This window comes from Babylonia areolata, chromosome 10 (assembly GCF_041734735.1).
Source record: "Babylonia areolata isolate BAREFJ2019XMU chromosome 10, ASM4173473v1, whole genome shotgun sequence".
In the NCBI taxonomy this organism is placed as follows: Eukaryota; Metazoa; Mollusca; class Gastropoda; order Neogastropoda; family Buccinidae; genus Babylonia; species Babylonia areolata.
The window spans coordinates 23,282,835-23,299,417 of record NC_134885.1 but is presented as its reverse complement, the minus strand read 5'-3'; the positions used below and the strand labels follow the sequence as shown (position 1 = coordinate 23,299,417).

The following is a 16,583-nucleotide window of genomic DNA, read 5'->3' as shown; positions in this document are numbered from 1 at the left end:
AGAAAGAAATAAAAAGCAAATGCATCCTGTATGTATTATCTCTGTCAAGACTGGGAGAAAAAGTGTGGTTATCCATCTTGTGCAAAAATCCTGATCATACTTCTGATTGTTTCAATTGTAAACATACTGACGCAAAACCACTTTTGTTATCATACTTCTGATTGTTTCAATTGTAAACATACTGACGCAAAACCACTTTTGTTCATGTTTTATTGCAGAACAATACCAAACATGCCTGTCGTTAAAATCAGTAACTCTGGTCATTTGTATTTAAAAGAGGGGGAAAAAAAATCACATTTTGGTTAACATCCAAACAGTTCATACAGAAGTCATAAAAGCATTCATACACAACACACACTCATGAACCCAAGAGCAATAGCAGACAACACATCATATCACACAGCAGACAGACACTGAATTGCACTGCTACCAACTGCTCACTTCCGCTGGTGCAAAATAGACTATTATAACTATATGACTTTTTTTATATGCACGTCAAACTACTCTGGCTTTCCCCTTCACTTTCATACTGATCCACCTTCCATTTCCTTTTCACATTTCATAAAGTATTTCAAAGACAATACTAGTTTACACAGAGTATAATGTCCAGTTACATGGGATGTAACTTCAACAACTATAACAGTTTTCCCCACTTAGTGTCCACCAAAACATACTTTCACAGTCAGATCTTGATGCAGTTTTATGTCCATTCCCTTCCTCATTCACCCTGTCTTGTGCTAAAAACAAACAAAAAACAAAAATGCACCCACTACTATAGCCTTGTTAATACTATCTCCTGATCGCACGATGGATTTCACTGTCATGCTCTTCACAGTCAACTCCTTCACCATTCTGTGCATATTGCGTGTAGCGATGACTGCTCAGCTGGTGTCTGTTCACTTCATGTCTGTCTGTCTGTCTGTCTGTCTGTCCCGATTTTCCTCATTCAGCTTGTCTCCATTTGGTCCTCCTCTGCAAGCCAACAGGTATTCACATGAGAAATACCAACAGAACGTAACTTCAGTGTATAATGACTGCCAACAAAACATACCTATGTACAGTGACCATGCAAAGCGTGTGTGTGAGTGCCATGGTTTCTGTCACACTGTGATTTTCTTAGTGTAGGTGTGATACTTTTCAGGGACTTTTATAAACGATCAACAATCTTGGTATCTCCATAACCAGAAGAAAACATTTTCTCTGATGTTGCACAACCTTACCCCAAATTCCTACAAGCTCAAACGCAAGTGGACATGGAATTCTCAAAACAGCTATTTATATACGCATTTATTATTTCCAACCCATTTTCTTTCGGAGATCTATAAAAACATACAACTTGTGATGTATAAATATCCAGTGTCCATAACAAGGGAAACAACACCACCACCGACAAGGTGACAGATGGTGGCCCAAAACACTGACCTTTGACCTCGTTGAACATAAATGCCTGCTGGTACTCTGTGAGGAACTGGGTGGATCGGGATTCATCCAGGAACAGGGAGTACACCCGCTTGATGTCATCCATCTCCACTTCTGTCCCCTGACACACATACACATAACACCAGCAGATGAAAAAGGGGACATCGTCACATGGGAATAAACTGCAGCCAGTCACACGAAACCACATTTATTCATTCAGTCACTTGACAAAAATCAGCCTCAATCACACACAGCTGTCAGGATATGCCAGCAACCCTGTTTTGACCCACATACATTTGCATGTATTACTCTTTGTCACAACATATTTGGAGGCTCTCCTCAGGAAGAGTGCATCGCTAAAGTGCAGCACCTCTATTTTTTTTTTTTTTTCTTCTTCTTTTTGGGGGAACCTGCCTGCAAAAGTGTTTGCTCTTTCTATCCAAGTGGATTTTTCTTCAAAAGTTTGCCAGGGACAACCCATTTGTTGCCATGGGTTCTTTTTACATATGCAATGTGTATGCTGCATATGGGACCTCAGTTTATTGTCTCAACCAAAAGACTACCATCCAGACCACCACTCAAGGACCAGTAAAGGAGAAAGTCTCCACAACAGCCGAAAGTCATTCCAAAGTGCACTGCACTTGTCTTTTTTATCCTACCCCCTGTCTGCGGAACTGGCCTCTCAAAGTAGAACTGTGCACATTTGCCAGAGGCATATCTGAATTTACTCTTTGCCAAACAACAGATTAATGTATGTGAAGTTTATGCTCCTCACCACACCACCCATTTTATGTTCAAGTGGACATTCTAAGACGAAACATTCTAAGTCGAGATTTCAAGATTCACAACAGGTCGCCAGCACATACAAGATATGAAATCGGAAAGCATTATATAAAATGGGAGGGGAGTTCTCACATTGCATTACAAGTTTTCAACAATGAGCTGACCTCTGATGTAAAAAGTCGGTCTTTACATTTCTCATAAAATAGGAAACAAAATGAACATTCTTCCCAATAGTTCTTACACTGCACTGAACATGTGTTTCCAACAAAGAGTTGACCACTGCTGCAAGTAGGAAACAATACATAGCCCCCCAACCCCTCCACTAAACATGTTTTCAACAAAGAGCTGATGACTACTTCAAGAGAGAGACTCACTTTACGTTTCCGGCAGACCAGGTTGGCAGCAGTGATGAGCTGTATGGAGTAGCGCAGTGAGGCATCGATGCCGATCTTAGTCAACACCGTCAGGGCATCATCACTCATCTCCACATCCTCTTCTTCACACCTGAAAACAACACACAACACAGCACTCAAACTACAGACCATCCCTCAGACAAGACAACAAATCAGACACAGATGACGGTCGCTGCAATGTTGAAAGATGAGAGAGAAGGGCTGGCCCCCATGGGAAATGGAGAAAGAAAATCTTGAATATTTCATCCATTTCACAAAATCTCAGATTTTTCATTCTCTGTCAATCCAACAAACAGAAAATGCTGGCAGTACATACCTATGTTAAAAGTGCGAACATTTTTTCTTCCAGCTGGTGTAAATACATACTTCCCAACATACTGCTTAACTGCAACTGTTTCCACTAAAATGGGCAAGTTAAACTGACATATATCACATGAAATTTAGAGACCAATGATCAAGATCCCTTCAACCATGCTTCCAAACACATGCGTTCACAGAAAGTGCAATCATGTTACATTTCCTGCTATTAACCAGTAGAGTGCCTGTAAGACGTCAGCTGACATCCTACAAAAAGTGTTGCCATAGGGCCTATAAGACGTCCACTGTCGTCCTGCATATGTTCCGATTTTTCCTTCATTGGAGTTTGGTTCAATTCACATAAACCGAGTTGAAACGGTTAGTTTGATGTGTCTGGATTATAAAAATACTACTTAAATGAACATACATTAGGTAGAAGACCCCTTTCTACTCGATAATTTGCTAACTGACCACGTGATACGCACGTGGAAAAGGTGGCTGCATCATGTGCAAAAAAAAAAAAGACATTGAAAACTGTCCATTAAAGCAAATAGTCACAGTCAGCAGATTCACACAATTCTGAAAGCTCTGCTTGTGATTAAGGACAGCTTTCGCAATGGAGAAGGATCTCTCTTGTCAGATGATTGGTTTGAAAACGAAGGTGATTGACAACGACAGTGACAAAACTGACAGCCCATTTGTTGGTAATTCAGTCCGTCTATCCAATCAGACAGCTTTTTTGAACAAGTGGCTATGACTGACAGAATATGTGCAGTGAGCATTGGAAGAAGGGGAGGAGAGATAGAGGAGTGATGTAAGATGATAGGTTGAATGCCAGCCAGAGTTCACAAAGGGGGCATGGCTTTTAGGAATGAGTGTTCTCATGTTTTGATGTTGACTGTAGGAAATTGACAACTGCCAATGCTCCACAATTTTCACGAAACGCTGTGTTGAACCTGCACTGGACGTGTAACACATGCTTTTTGTTTTTCATGCTTTTTTTCTGCTGAATCAGATAGCTGATTTGTTTGATGAGGTGGCAAGCCGGATGCACAGCAGACACTTGAACCGGCCCACATGCAACTTGAAAGGAGTGAATGTCATCAAAGAACTTCACCCTCTCACTTGCGAACGCCCTTAGCTGTCAAAAAGCTTGCCAGCTCAGTTTCTAAGACCATGATTTACCTTTTATGTTGTCTTTACCCACCTTTGTCATTGTTGGGACAGTGATTTACTTACATGTCTGCATGAGCTGTGATTTGTTTTAAAAACTTATAGCCTGTTTTAATTTATTCTACAGGTATAATCTGAAAAAAGGCATGCTATTTCCAGCTGTATCTTTTTTTTCTTTTCTTTATGGATGTCATTATGTAGAGGTGCATAAAAATTATCTTGACTTTACATGCCTGAACAGTTATCTACAATCAACCTAATTGGGGGGAAAAAACCTAACCAGAATCTACACTCATTTTCCTTCACAAAAACATTTACTTTCTTTCTGTATCACCCATAGCTTTTGTGCTAGAATTTTTTGTGATTTATTACCCCCAAATCCTTAAAAATTCCCTGGCACAAGGAGAGCACTTTTTTTTTTTCTTTTTTTTTTTTAACAAAATTCTCTGGCAATCATGTCTTTGGAAATAACCTTGTTGTATCTCGTGTCGATTTATGCTATGCTGTAAGAGAAATCATCATTTCCTTTCTTCCTCAATGCCCTCCAGATCTGCAGCTGGAAACAGTTATGGAACTACTTGATAATTTCACAGGATAAACAAAGAAGGGAGCTCACCGGATTTTGAGAATCTGTTTGATTTCTTTCTCATCGTAGGGGGTGGTAGAAATGATCAGCAGTCTGTCCAACAGGTCGATAGGCACGCCATGGGGACTCATGTAGTGGGTGCCCCGGATCCTGGTTACACAACACACACACAACTTGTATTACATACCTGGAAATTAGTACTATTCCCCACACACATCACAAAATGGTTATGTGTACACATCACCCCTGGAAGAAATTAGTACTATTCCCCACACACATCACAAAATGGTTATGTGTACACATCACCCCTGGAAGAAATTAGTACTATTCCCCACACACATCACACAATGGTTATGTGTACACATCACCCCTGGAAGAAATTAGTACTATTCCCCACACACATCACACAATGGTTATGTGTACACATCACCCCTGGAAGAAATTAGTACTATTCCCCACACACATCACACAATGGTTATGTGTACACATCACCCCTGGAAGCAACCCCTTGTTGTTTTTTAAACATACTATTATAAATAAAATATGAAATAAAAACAACACTTGTTTTTTAAAACATACTATTATAAATAAAATATGAAATAAAAACAACACACAATTACAGTTAAGTGCCATTTCTGTTTGACAACTGCACACATACCCACATATGTGACAGTACATCAGAGTGCTGTAGCAATATCAAAATGCAAATGACTGCATACTACCTTCACGCTGCCTGCTACCTTAATGTACACAACTAATCTGGACTAGTGTTTCAATACATGTGCCCCCGTTTTCATCCGGCCAAAAAGATTGTCTAAATACCATTGCCCTGTTGTTGTTGTTTTTCAGTCAAAACAAAACAGGTGGTCACCCAATCTATTCCAAGGCAGAAACAGAGCAGTCTGTCGGAACACCAGTGCCCTGTAATACCCCCAACCCCCCCCAAAAAAACAAAACAAGAGAGGCAAGGCCTTCAAGACTCACTTGTGATACACTTAAAAAAAAAAAATCCAAGCTTTTTATGTATTGAGTATAATTTCAAAATGTAATGTTTCAGATGAGAAAGATCAGTTTAAAGCAAATTAAGTCCCCTAGCATTAATTACAGAGTAATTTCCCTTTTTTACTATCTGCACCAAAACGTTTGCAAAATAAATAAAACTTCCATGCTTAGCAATAGAAGTTCCTGTTTGAACAAAAAAAAATGATAATAATGACTGCTCTTGTTGTTGGGTCAGAATATCAGATCAAAGTGCCAAGTTTAGAGAATACAAAAAATATAAATATAACAGTAAATGCAGTTTGCATATAATTACGCTTCATTTTCTATTTTTTAGTGCCCATCCCAGAGGTGCAATATTGTTTTAAACAAGATGACTGGAAAGAACTGAATTTTTCCTATTTTTATGCCAAATTTGGAGTCAACTGACAAAGTATTTGCAGAGAAAATGTCAATGTTAAAGTTTACCACGGACACACAGACACACGGACACACACACACAGACAACCGAACATCGGGTTAAAACATAGACTCACTTTGTTTACACAAGTGAGTCAAAAAAAACCACCACCATCACCAAGAAAGGTGGTCGCCCAATCTGTTCAGAGGTAGAAGCAGAGCAGGTGTGGACATGACTGACCTGGTGATGCCCCTGTTGGTTGCCATGATGAGCACAGGAGCCATGTCCGTCTCCAGGGCACGGTTGAGGAAGGAGAAGCACTCAATGTCCAGCATGTGAACTTCATCAATGAACAACACCTGTGGAAGGAGAAGCAAGCACACAATGTCCACCATGTCACCTTCATCAATGAACAACACCTGCAACACTCATCACCATCTTTATCAACTCTTAACAAACACATCCGCTTCAGATCTTTAGAAAATCAATAATAATAGCTATTCCGCTTCAGGTCTTTAGAAAATCAATAATAATAGCAATTATTTTCCATGAAATGTAAAATCGCTTCAAAGCAACTCAATGGGCTGTGCTCTCTCCTTTCACGACATTCATGCACTGCACACAAACTGCCTACACAGACAGCCTGTAACACAGCTAACGGAATCGGTCAACAGAAACATGGTTTGAAAGAACAATTTTTTTATATATATATGAACTTTGTGTAGAGCAATATACATACTGTGACCTAGTGGTGCCGACTGGCATAGGTCTGATTCCTGTCCTGCGCAAGCTACTTCTCCACGTGGAGCAATCTCCAGTGAGAGCAGCTAGTGACCTCCCTTAGTATATAACCTTTCAGCGTGCCTACGCAGCACTCTGAGAGAGGAATTGGAGATTCCTGCAGCCAGCCACAGAAACCAGATCCCATCAGCCAATCACAGAACAAGATTCCCACAGCCAACCACAGAACCAGATCCCGTCAGTCAACCACAGAACCAGATCCCATCAGAACCAGATCCCAACAGCCAACCACAGAACCGGATCCCATCAGAACCAGATCCCTACAGCCAACTACTGAACCAGATCCCATCAGCCAACCACTGAACCAGATCCCATCAGCCAACCACAGAACCAGATCCCATCAGAACCTATATCGTAAAGCACAGAGAGCTCCAAGAATATGCGCTGTAGCAAGCTGTAAGATGTCTCAATAAATAAATAAACCAGACCCCTACAGACAGAACCAGGTCCCATCAGCCACCCACGGGACAGAGTCATATCCCCACAGCCAAGCACTCACTCACCCCAGGTACAATCTCAGCCTTTCCCTCCTCCCGCCACTCGGCCACCTTGGAGTTGATCTGCTCGCGCACCTCCATCTTGATCTCCCCGGTGTCCCCAGAGAAGAGGGCCAGGAAGCCCTGGGTGCGACTGTTGATGACGTCGATCTCGTGCAGTGTCACCGTGTGCACTACCTCCTTGCGCTTCTGCAGCTCACCCTCTGGGCACTGCACAAACTTGGTCTGCACACACAGAGCATTGTTCACTGCACAAATGTGGTCTGCACACACACACACACACACACACATATATATAGAGATAGCTTTGTTCACTGCACAAACTTGGTCTGCACACACACACGCAAACACAGAGACTTGCTTTAGCCTGCTGTTGTTGGTAAGAGACATTCGCTCCCTGTTTTGGGCTATTTTGGTGGGTTTTTTAAAACCATTTTTACAATCAGTTCCACCCTGAGAATGCCTCTGAGGACAGCTGATCCACATTATAGGTACTGGGTGACCACCAGCCAGGACTGCAGTTTTACACATTTTTTGCACAGACTGGATCAGTTGCTCAAAATGTCCTCACACACCACACAACTGGGAGTAATCAATCACACAAAATATCTTCAAATGAAAATAAATAAAATGTGGCAGAAGTCAACAGTGTTCAAGGGAAGCAAGTCTGTGAACAGCAATACACAAAGAGTTTGGGAGGTCTGTGTGGACTTTTGTCATCACAAACTTACTCATATCCCATTAGTGGAGCCAAGTTACAACAACTATAATTACAGCCCACCAGACAAAGGGATCCTCAGTTAACCCTAAGAAGCATCAAAGGGAAAAAGAGACAAGGGGGAGGAAGAATTTGATACCTGTGGCCCCATGGCGTCATAGTCTCTGGCCCTAGTGAAAGATCGCCCCAGCTTGGTGATTTTGCCCGAAGCCTTGTCAATGGTCACAATGTCTCTGAAACAGGTGCATCAAATCAAAAGTGAACATTAAGCAAATTCATAAAACTGACTGGTTAGCAAAGATTGAATAACTGATTGATACAGATACTTATGTAGTACCTATCCTCGGTCAGAGACCAAGCCCTAAGCATTCTGCAAACAGCACAACAGGCTGCCTACCTTTATACATATTATATGCATTCCTTTAAGATCAATCTTTTTCATACATCATAGTTCTGTTTATCAGGCAAAATCTCACCAGCCACCAGTCTATGCCTCCTCTCTCACTACAAATGAAAAGATTGAACCTGAAGGAAGATAGTAAAGCGCTAAATAAAAAAGGAAAGAAAAGGAATGCACTTACCCAGCCTGCACTTTTTCCTTGGTGAGAGATTCAATCATCTTCTGCCCCAGATCATAGATAGTTTCCATTTCTGTGGTCTTCAGGGTCAGCTTCCCCACCTTGGCCCCCTGCAATAACCACCACACACATGAACCACCTGAGAGGGACCACCCAACAAAAGGGTTACACAATAATGCATATTATCCATTACCACAAGCAAATAAGTGCTGAACATTAAATAATGCACAGACACAGATATATATATATATATATATATATATATATATATATATATATATATATGTATAAAGGCATAGAAAAGAAAAATTGCAAACAATCACATGTGCACTTTCCTGTTCAAACATGCACTATGTGGTAGAAATCACATACGCAAGCACATACAGATACACACACAACAAAGGCAGGCAGAGAACATGGCACTCATGGGCAGACAGAGAACATGAAAAAAAATCCTGACGCAATGAAGCACAAATCCAAACAACATAAATCTGAACAATGACAGAGATCCTGAAGACTGTACTTACCGTACCAGTTGCAGGGCGATCAATCTGGATTTCCACCACCTCTCCCTCAATGATCTCTGTCTCCTCCCTGAAGTTAGGATCAATACAAGCATTAGGAATATCCAGTATAAGCTGTTATCATATATGCAATAAAATCAATCACTAAGTTGTATAAAGTATATATGCCTAAATCTGTCATGATTCAACTCATAGTCTGCCAAGAGACATTCTGTAATAAGCATGAAAATGCATGGATTCCTCTCTCCACTTTGTGCTGTCTGGTGAACATGTGCTTTGCATGCAAACTATGGCAGAAGCCATTCCAATCCAAGAGTCTGCATGAACTGAATTTCTTCTCATCTTATAAAGCATGTATGTGCCACTTGCTCATTCTTTTTGATGCTTTCTCATATGCTCCACTGATGCATTTTATCAAACAGCATCAAACCAATGGACTGTGGCATGAATGTCAAGTAATAAAATCCACAACTATCTGTGCATGCTGTCCACTTCGCAGTCTTACAATTCTTAGAAAAACACAACCACATTTAAATCCTCAACCTGAGATTCTCTGGGGTGTAGCAAGGATGCTAAATGATGCGTGAAAAACTGGGATTTGATTTACACGGTCTGTCACTTCATTCAAATGAGAAGCACAAAGACTACCATTCAAAGAGTGGGAGCAAGAATCTCGGTCCTTGCATGACTCTTGAGATCCTGTTTAGATGGGCACTCTACCACAAGGCCACCAGCACTCCAGAGATCAAGGCAAGCACACCGGTATGTAAACAGCTTCTTCATTCCAAGCAATGGTCAACAAATGACAGACAAAATATATCACAACACTGAAAAAAAAAATCATCTGAGGTACACATGTGATCCTACTTACTTGATCCGGACGCCGATGGACTTGCGGAATGCCTGTGTGAGAGCCTCAGTCTTTCCCATCTCCAGAGAGAAAACTTCACTGCCAGCAATACTGGTGAATGGTGTGTCAGATCCCAGTGCTTGAGCCATGCCTGATAAAAATATATCTCATGTTGTAATAAAGAGCATATTCATTTTGGAATACAGCCCCACACTGGTTTTTGATAATAACACTATTTTAACAACAACAACAAAAATTACAAGCTTGCACCACCCCTAACACTCCTCTGGAAGCAAAGTCTTCTGCTATGAAATAAATGTGAATGTTATTTACTCACAATCACAGTGATACATCATTACAGACCTAACATTTTTCTCTGCAGCTCCTCTTTTCAGCACACTGCATACAGTGTTTCACAATATCATTGAAAAGTGCAAAAATTATTTTTCTATTTTATGTATGTCATTTTCCGAGCTCAGGTCCCCCACATTTAAAATCAAACCCTCTAACAAGTTGGCCATTGCACCCCATCTTTCTTAACCCTCAAAGTGCTGGATAAAATAAAACATACATACAGAAATCATGCTTAAAACAAAGGGATAGTTTGCCTCCGCTACCTGTGCTCTGATTTGTGGCATTTGTATGCTTATCAGTAAGAATAAATAGGTAAACCTATACATTTTTGGAAAGTAGAGTGAATGAAGAATCAGATAAAAGTAAGAAAAAGGCTGTACCTTGTATGTAGTTGGAGATATTCCACAGGATATAATCAACAACTTTTGCACACTTGTTTTCCAAAAACGTCAACCACAATGTTTATAGGTATTTTCACATCTTTTACAGAGTCAAAATCTCAAAATTGGCATTAAACTGTACAAAAAATGTTCTGGCTGCAGAATCATGATATGAATATAACTGAAACAATGAAATTATAAGCATTGTATTATTTGTTTGAGACACGCCCACCAACGCCATGCACGTGCACATCCACAATACTTTATGCAATCACAGGCAAAAACAAAAATAAATGTTTTCTTTTAGCTCATGTTGCTTTCAAAAGCAGCAAGAATGCTTTAAATCAAAATAATTTCCAGTTTCTAGCTTGATTTGGTCAAGAAATCGCAATAGATCCATGCCCAACCCACTTTACCACCCCTCCCCACCCCCATCACCCAGCCCCCAGTTTTTGTGGCTGGAGACACAAAACTGAATGAACAACAAGCAAGCCAGCATGCCCAAGTGTCAAAATAACAAAACCGTTTTCACCAGAATCCCTGTCAGCAAACGAATCATCACTGGTGACAAGGTCAGTCATTTCCTGAGCTTTGTCAACTTCAGTGTCACTCATTGTTTACAAAAAATACGAAGATCTGGACTAGTAAACTCGGTCAAAGTTTGTGCAACACAAGCAGGGAGGCAGTAACACCAGAACGAGGCAGTTTTACGAAGGCTGCCGAGTATAGCCGTATGATGTCGGACCTTATGTAAACAGAGCCACGATCGTGGCCCATCGCACTTCACCGGGAAAGCCACGATCGTGGCTCATCGCGCTCTCCGGGTTAAACAAAAAACAAGGCAGAAAAATCTACTGACCCATAGCAATGGCAGTTTTTCCAGTGCCTGGCTGTCCGGCAATCAGCACCGCTCTCCCAGCAATCTTTCCCTCCTGTGGACACATTCACAGCCCTGCATTTGCATTTATTTTCCACAATCTTTGAAATGTTCTGTATCAGCAGAATTTGGACTCTTGAGCAGACATACACAATGACACACACACACACACACACACACACAACACACACACACATTCTTTTGTAATTTAACTAAAACCAGACCCCAGCAACATATATTTCATGCCTGTGTGCAACATCAAAGTCATGTCTTCTCTGTGCATACCTCCTGTCATTTACTCAAAACTGTCTTACTGCTGAAATTACAACAAATGCAAATCATTTTACATTTATTCATGCTCAATATCATTCATGCTCTAAAATCATCAATCTGTATCAAAAGACCACAAATAAATAACCATACGTCCTGCCTCAAGTTGCATAGTGAGAAACAATTCTTTTTCCAATTTTTTTTTTTAAACAACACAATAAGTAACAAAATGATATAGTAATCAGAGCTCTCACACTGTGGATGTAAACTTACAACAACAACAAAACAAAACAAAAAAGACTTCTCAGGACATACATGATAGAATAAACTTGAAACAATGCTCGCTTAATCCACATTCTGACTCAGTCAAACAACAAAATTGCATCTCACATTTCTGGACCAAAACATGTACCAGCAGACATCAACATTAACTGTAATGTGGCAAGGAATTTGGGAACTCTGGGAGCTGGGAAGGTGCACCCACTTTGATCATTTCCAGGATGATGCCAGCAGCTCTGCGGGCCTCCTGCTGACCCACCATGCCCTGGGACGTCTGCCGTGCTTCCAGAGCATCGTCCAGGCCAAGACCACGGATGTGGGAATGGGCCCCTGAAGGGAGACAGAGCAGAAACTGAACCATCACTACTGACCTTCAGCTGTATATAAAAAAAACCCACAAAGTTACTGAGCACTGAAAACATGAATCAAATTCAGAATCTCACACACCTGTATTGTATGGCATGGTTGCCTGTCAGAGACATTGGCCGAATAACTTCCCACACTTGTCCACTGCACTTAGTCAAGTTAGTAGTATATTCATAATATTGTGCTCCGCCAGAAACAAAGCAAAACTGTTCTTTTGGCAAGTGAAAACTTAGGTACACATTGTGTAGCAGCACTGCCAACTGCATAATGGTGATTCAAATTCACATGTTGGTCAATGTCATTCAGAGAGCAATGTGGAAGTTTGATGTCCAGTTTGATGAGTGCAACAGCTGAGTGGTTAAAGCGCTGGACTTCCAATCTGAGTGTCCCTGGTTCAAATCTGGGTAACCAGCACCTGGTGGGTAAAGGTGAAGATTTTTCCGATCTCCCAGGTCAATCTATGTGCAGACCTGCTTGTGCTTGAATTCCCTTCGTGTGTGTATGCTAGCGGAAGATCAAATACACACTTGAAAGATCCTGTAATCCATGTCAGTGTTTGGTGGGTTATGGAAACAAGATCATATCCCGCATGCACATCCCCGAAAATGGAGTATGGCTGCCTACATGGTGGGGTAAAAACGGTCATACACATAAAAGCCCACTCATGTACATGTATATGACTGACTGAATGTGGGAGTTGCAGCCCACCAACAAAGAAGATGTCCCGTTTGCAGACAACACACCAGGCATGATTCTCATTAAAAAAATAATAAAATTTAAAAAAAAGGATTAATAATGATAAGGAGAAGGAAAAGAAAGGGAAGAGAATTCTTTCATCTGACCATAACATTTCAATAAACAAGCACTGCAACATTGCAAGACACACTTGATCTGAGCAAATTCTGCTAACAGTTGAAATATCTGACAAAGAGTACATATAATAATATACTACTGGTTTATGGAAATCGAAGTAGCTAGGCATCAATCATCAATCAATACAAAGCTCGGTGCTTCTTGAAGATCCTGACAAAATGTCACTGAACGACAATAAAGTACTAGTTATTACATCCAGTAATCATAACATCCAGTAATTTTGGAGGGAGTTTATTGGGAAAATATTAGTGGGGGTTCCATGGTAATTTTGGTGTTAGATTTCATTTGGCAAATATGGAATCAGGTGTTGGGGATGCCCCATCTGTGGGTCAAGAATCTGCTTCCTGGTTGGACTTTTTAGTCCTTGTAAAGACTTACAGTTTACACAGACCAGTTCTATCATTAGTATCAACCATCGGTGAAACATTCATGCCAGACATCAGCGAAAGCAAACTAAAAAATCATTAAAGGCCCGCATTTCCCTTAACAACAGAACTGAAGTATGCGTACACTTTCATTGAATGTTATTATTCTGGACCAATGTTGAGCTGTTTACTGCACACCGACTGAGGATTGGTGCCTAGCACTGGCCATGGAAAATATACATGCTGTCTTAAAGTCTATGTCCCAATGATATATCAAAGAAAAGAATATTTTTAAAATTTTCTTTTGCCAGGAAAAACAAAGCATAACACATACTGAGGTGTGTTTCCTACACACTAACTTGGCAAGGTTCTCATGAGACTCGCTAGTACTAGCCTAGGATAGCGTGTTTCTTTTTTTCCACCTTGCAAGTCAAGGCTAGGAAGCCTTCAGAGCAATTTTGCTGCAAGGTAAAAGTAAATCTACTTAACGTTTCCCATGTTCTCCTCGCCCTCTCGCCACTAGCACGCAAGCATGCTTGCGATTATGAAACACATCTCTGATCATTAATATGCTTGTACATAATAAACAACTGACATGGGTGAACTAAAACTAGATTTTTTTTTCTTCTTCTTTTTTTTATTTTTATTTTTTTTGTTGTTTTTTTAGAACAAAATCACAAAACATATACATGACGTAGAAGACAGACAGATACATACTTTCTAAAAAGAGATTTAAAGAAAATTAGGACAATTGCCTGGAAATAAATGTTTTGTTTCCAGAAAATAAGAATCAGAAAAAAAGTTCAAGCAACAGCACTCACCAATCCGTTCGATCTTTGTCACTTCACGAACCTCTTGTACCTTCTCTGCTGTTGGCTGTAAAAATGTAGAAAAGTGTTGGAATAACCAATCAAGTAATGAAGTATGCCACTGGCTTTTTTTTTTTTTTTTTTTAAATAGCAAAACCTGCTTGAGCGAGAAAAATGTTTGTGTTGTTGCTTTATTGCTTTAGTTAGGCTTAGTGTACTGTTTACCGATCTGACACTTGTTAACTGGTGCAGCGTTGCTTTAGTAACATAAACAAAACAACTATTTTTCAGAGATTATATTTCACTTGTGCAACTTATAGGTGCAGAATATATTGCGACAGCAAATTCTTGAGTCGTAACGTAAAACAATATCGGCTTAGTACAAAAGTAACGTCAATTTGAACACAATGATCATTCAACTCCGATGCAACATGAACGCACATGCTTTTTTCTGGTACCTTCTCCGAGTCTGAGAATTTCACTTGCCTCAACTACAAAATAAACAGAGAATACAGAGAAACAGTCAGCCAGTCAATAGGAAACCAAAGTCTATTGGCGTTATCAATAATATACACTTCGTAAAAAGTTATCAAAATGACAAATGATATGTTAAAACAACAGTATTTCGAGGTGACAGTTGAAACAAGCATGCTTACCGCCGCCATGTCGAAGTTTGTTTCGGTGCGCCACCTTACACCAAGGGAAATAATGCAAACATCATTTGGCGTTCACCTCCCCTGTTGTGAGTGTGTGTGTGTGTGTGTGTGTGTGTGTGTGTGTGTGTTCTAATTTCTCTGTCCACGTTTTTACCTCTAATTCACACTCATAGCACTGTACGTCTTTTCAATTAATACTTTGTGTGTGGATTTTTTTTTCTTCAGTTTCTTCCTTCTATTAAGAAAGGGTGAATACCGTAGTCGCACCTTCTCGCCACGTTAATGTGGGTGTTTCCTCAGGGGGACACGGTGCAGGTTGTTTCAACCGACGCGGCACGGGAGCGAGCAACTGGCGCTATATCAAAACTAGATCTCGGCCTCTCCAATCAAGGAAAGCCGCAGCTAGACCAGTCTAGCATGGAGAGGGATGGGCTCCGCCATGCTTTTCTGCCCAAGACTCACCGCATGAATGACGACCACTACTCAACCCATACCGGCTCGGTCGTCGCCCGGGTCAACAAGGACCGCGCCTTCCATTGCAAACCAGGGTGGAGGTGACAAATGTGCTACTGGTGGACCACACAACAACAAGCTCCGGGCCAGGAACAACATCTCTATTGGCACGTGGAATGTCAGAACACTAAGGACGCCAGGAAAATTGGAAGAACTGACACATGCAATGAACAAATATCGCTGGCACATCCTAGGACTTTGTGAAACACGATGGAAAAACATCGGTGAAATACCCACACTTGAAGGCCACAGACTATTTTACAGTGGTAGAGAGGACAAACACGAACATGGAGTAGGGTTCCTGATCCACAAAGACATTGTTAACACTGTCATGGGCTGCCGACCAATATCCAGCAGGCTCACTACCATCCGCCTGAGGGCATCCCCATTCAACATCACCATCATACAAGCATATGCTCCAACATCTGATCACAGCGATTATGAAGTTGAGGAGTTCTACGAACAACTACAAGAAACCCTTGATCAGACACCAAAGAAAGACATCATAGTAGTACAAGGTGACTGGAACGCCAAGATCGGAGAAGACTCCTACAACACCTGGAAGGGCACATGTGGACGATATGGTAACAACGCTACAAATGAAAGAGGTTTGAGACTCCTGGAATTTGCCTGCTTCAACAACCTGAAGATAACAAACACATTTGGACCACACAAAGCATCCAGAAGATGGACATGGCACAGCCCTGGAGGAGATCACCACAACCAAATAGACTACATCATGGTAAAGAAGCGTTTCCAGTCTAGCGTGAACATTGCCAAGACAAGAAGTTTCCCAGGAGCTG

General features: G+C 40.9%; 1 protein-coding gene across 1 annotated transcript; it reads right to left on the bottom strand.

The window, feature by feature from the left end:
- Positions 1 to 196: 196 nt before the first annotated feature.
- On the bottom strand, positions 197 to 15,300 carry LOC143286895 (ruvB-like 2). The gene is made up of 14 exons (XM_076594821.1): positions 15,268 to 15,300; positions 14,624 to 14,678; positions 12,404 to 12,528; positions 11,632 to 11,704; positions 10,060 to 10,189; positions 9,192 to 9,258; positions 8,668 to 8,774; positions 8,226 to 8,319; positions 7,375 to 7,593; positions 6,311 to 6,429; positions 4,702 to 4,821; positions 2,577 to 2,706; positions 1,423 to 1,540; positions 197 to 972 (listed from the first exon to the last, which is right to left on the bottom strand). The coding sequence occupies exons 1-14, from the start codon at positions 15,274 to 15,276 to the stop codon at positions 947 to 949; spliced, it is 1,392 nt and encodes a 463-aa protein (XP_076450936.1). The 5' UTR covers positions 15,277 to 15,300; the 3' UTR covers positions 197 to 946.
- Between the last annotated feature and the right edge of the window lie 1,283 nt (positions 15,301 to 16,583).